The following is a 3,592-nucleotide window of genomic DNA, read 5'->3' as shown; positions in this document are numbered from 1 at the left end:
AACAATCCAGCGAGTGTTTATATCCCTGAAGCAAACAGGTAAAAGTATACTGTTGTCCTCCCCAGCTAAAAGCAAATTGATCTCTATCACACTCATGGAGTGGAACCATAAAAAACATGTTCTTCACATCAACGGTTGCTAAGATAGGGTGGGCCTGTTCTTGAATGGTGCAATTAATTCAGCTATGTTGGGTACAGCCACAGTCAGGGGACCAGAGTTTGCATTCAAATGCCAATAGTCAATGGTCAGTCACCATTTTCCATTAGGTTTGTGTACCAGCCACACTGGCGAATTGTACAGGAAGCAGGTAAACACTAAAATTCCCTTGTTTGAGATCCTCAATTACTGGGGCTATCCCTTCTCTGACCCCTAATGGCAATGGGTCGGGTTTTACGTTGGTAATCTTGGAGGGGGGGAAGAGCAGGTGCTGTTTGCAATAGGTGCACCTCCGCCCAAGATGTTTCAGCTAATTGCCTGATCTGGGGGATGCCAAAAGACCGCAAGTTCCCCTGAGTGTCACGGCACTGCCTTCCCTCCAACACATCTATACCCAAAAGGTTCGTCTGAAAAGGTCCTATGCCCACCATGGTATTGATGGTGGCCTCATCTCCTGGTAACCATAGTGTCACTGAAGTCATAGGCATCGACTGTTTTTCCCAGAGCATTTAAGACAATTAGGTTTCTAGATGGCATCGAGATCCCACACTGTTCTGCTTCGGTCCACATCAATGCAGTGATTTGTGCCCCAGTATCAATTAGAAAAATTACCGGTCTTTTCCTTGGTCCTACAGCAACTGTCATTAATAAATCTCCCCTTACATTCAAGGTGAGTTGTCTTAAAAACATCCATCCTCCGTTCCCCCCCTTAACCTTCAGGGAATGGAGGTTCCAGTTACCCACCTTTTCTAGCCCCCCCTCAATGGCTATCAGGGGTAGAGCATCGAGAACCGGTCCAGCAGTTGCTTTCCTCCCTGACCATTTCTGTACAAGCTTTTCCAGTTTTTGGGCCAGGAGTCCATCCATCAGATCTCGGGGGATGCCATTCTGAAGCCCTAGATGCCATAACCTCTGTCGACTTAGGGGTCTCTCTCTCCACAGGTAATTGCCGTGGAGTGGCTTCAAATCTTGGCCTTTCCCAATCGACAGCTGCGGATTGTTAACTTGCTCTGCAGACTGAACCCTAGTTTCATTTCTGTGGAATGATCCACCAACAGGGCCGTATCTTCTCCCAAAATTAACTAACTCCTGTGCTACCTCCCCCCATGTCCACACTTTCCTTCCCAACCACCAATGGTCAGGGGTTATTATCCCTTCTGGAGTGGCCGTAGTTCTTTCTCCTTTGGAAGTATTTTGAATTTTCCCCTGTAATTGGATCCCAATGGGTTTCAGGGGATCGGGGAGTCCCCAGATCAGGGGAGTCATCCTCTCTGGGTCCAAAGGCATCATCATCAGGGAACTCTGGTTAAACTTGAGCTCCTGGTCATCCATCATTTGGAGACAGGCCACTTTCTGCACACTTTCCACTAACTGATCCACCTTATCTGTTATAGCAAGGGGATCTCCCCCCTACAAAGGGTTCAGCCCCCCAGCCCAATATGCAGCCCTCTGGGTTAATGACCATGGGGCTTGGCTATTACCTGTAGTTAGGAACACACCCAGACCCCAGTATATTTCTGCTTCTTTCTCTGACAACAAAATTCTGTCCTCCCCTGACAGGGACACTCTCCACACATACTCTGTCTCCGATTCCTTCAGAGTTCTTGCAAAGTCTTTTCTCAACTTTGCTAGTTCAGTTGCTGTAAATGGGACTTCTTTGGTGAGAACTTGAGCATGGTCATAGTTATTGTCCTCATACAAATACTCTGTTTTAACCAGTGGATACATGTGGGGGATGCTTTCTATGGTCTCCCTTGCCTTCAGCAAGTCTCCCTGAGGGTAAACTTGCTGTATCCCCTTCTCCAAAAGCTTCACCTCTACCTCCACCAGTGTATCCATTTCCCTCAAGAGTAGATTCCTCAACTCTTCCTTCAATATGGAATTTTGATTTCTCTCCTCCTCCAACAATTTCTTATTTTCCTTCAACTGTTCCTGCAGTGACTTTATGACCATCTGCAGTGAGTGTATTACGGCATCGGCTTGACAAAGCCTCTGTTTCTTATCTTCCACCACCGCTGCCAGACTTGCTCCCAGTACTGCACAAATTACAGCTTTTCCTTTCCCCTGTCTAACCTTAGCTTCTTTCTGCAGCATCCTTATCCTGTCTACTACACTCTGTGGTTGAAACCGATTTTTTTTGCACAATCTTGTCCTGGGGGTGAGGGACAAGACCAGTGCAACTCCAGAAGATCATATAGTTTATTTACCCCTTCCACCTGCAAAAAGACACCATTGTGGGCATCCACTGCCTTCTGAGCAGCCTTTATACTTAACACAAAGGAGCTATACTGTCCTGAGGGGGCCACACCTTCATGTTCCAATTTCCCCCTATTCACCCTCAGGAGCTCACACATTTATTGTGCGCTTTCTGTTCTCTGAGAATTCTGTCCATGATGCAAATTTAAAAATGTCACGATCCACTGTTGGGTGGAACAATTTGGCAGAGGTTGAACCCCCTTGCTTTCCAACCGACCTCAGATAACTCTGGGAGGTTGAGGGCGGCTGGGCTTAACTTCTCATTAACTCCAATGTTTTATCGTGACTATAGGCTCCTTTCACATTCTCGGGAACAGAATTAAGACTCAAAACGGAGGCAAGAGCCCAGTCACTTTCTTTGGCCAACAACAAATACGCGAGAGAAAAGCCGAGGAAGGGAGGAAAAGTGAGGAAGGAAAAGAGAGCTGGGAAGGCAGGTGTTCCTGGACGCTCCTCATGGGCTCTGCTGCTTTCCCCTTTTCACAGGGTTGTCCGCTTGCACAGTCAATAACTGTTTTGCATAGCCACGCCTCCCACTCGCCGGTGGGGCACATGCCCAGCACCGCCACTAGAGGGTGCTTGAAAATTCTAGAGGGTCCGAGCCCCCGCCATTGTCACCCGACCCTGGGCCCGGGCCCATGCGCAGAGGACACGTACTCTGAGACAACAGGATGCACATTCCTGTCGGGTAGAATTCAGTGGGCTGCTCTGGTGATGAAACTCTCCTGCTCAGCTCCCATGGTGATCAGGATTCGGTAGTTAAAACTTGCCGGCCAACAATGTTGAGGCAAGTTTTTAGTGCCTTACACGGAGCAAGGGCTCGCCCCACTCACCCCCCACCTCCCCACACCAGATCCTCCCCCTCACCTCCCCGTAAAGCCAACAATGCTGTTTGTCCCCTGTCACCCTGCAGCTCTGCCAAGATTGCCACTGTTTCAAAGGTAATCAAAAAGGTTTCTTCTTTGCTGAGGCTTTCTGCATACTAGTCAATGAATTCTGTCCATCCTGGCTTGGCAAATCCCCATACAGTCACCTCGCATAGCAGGGACAGGTTTTTAATAATTGTTTCTTAAACATCAAGTTTGCTGATGACACAAAAATGGGAGGAGTGGCTGATACACCAGAAGGCTGCGCTGCCATTCAGCGGGACCTGGACAGGCTGGAGAGTTGGGCGGAGAGG

The 3,592-nt window shown here is 48.4% G+C and overlaps 1 protein-coding gene across 1 annotated transcript; it reads right to left on the bottom strand.

Moving 5' to 3' along the window:
• Window positions 1–603: 603 nt before the first annotated feature.
• LOC104134703 lies at window positions 604–2,510 on the bottom strand. Its single transcript, XM_009648282.1, is given in 2 exon segments — window positions 604–2,276; window positions 2,279–2,510. Coding segments are annotated over 2 exon segments (1,905 nt in total).
• Between the last annotated feature and the right edge of the window lie 1,082 nt (window positions 2,511–3,592).

The sequence above is a fragment of the Egretta garzetta genome, unplaced genomic scaffold (genome assembly GCF_000687185.1).
Source record: "Egretta garzetta isolate BGI_Z169 unplaced genomic scaffold, ASM68718v1 scaffold471, whole genome shotgun sequence".
Lineage (NCBI taxonomy): Eukaryota > Metazoa > Chordata > Aves > Pelecaniformes > Ardeidae > Egretta > Egretta garzetta.
The sequence above is the reverse complement of the archived record's forward strand: the minus strand, read 5'-3'. Positions and strand labels throughout refer to the sequence as shown.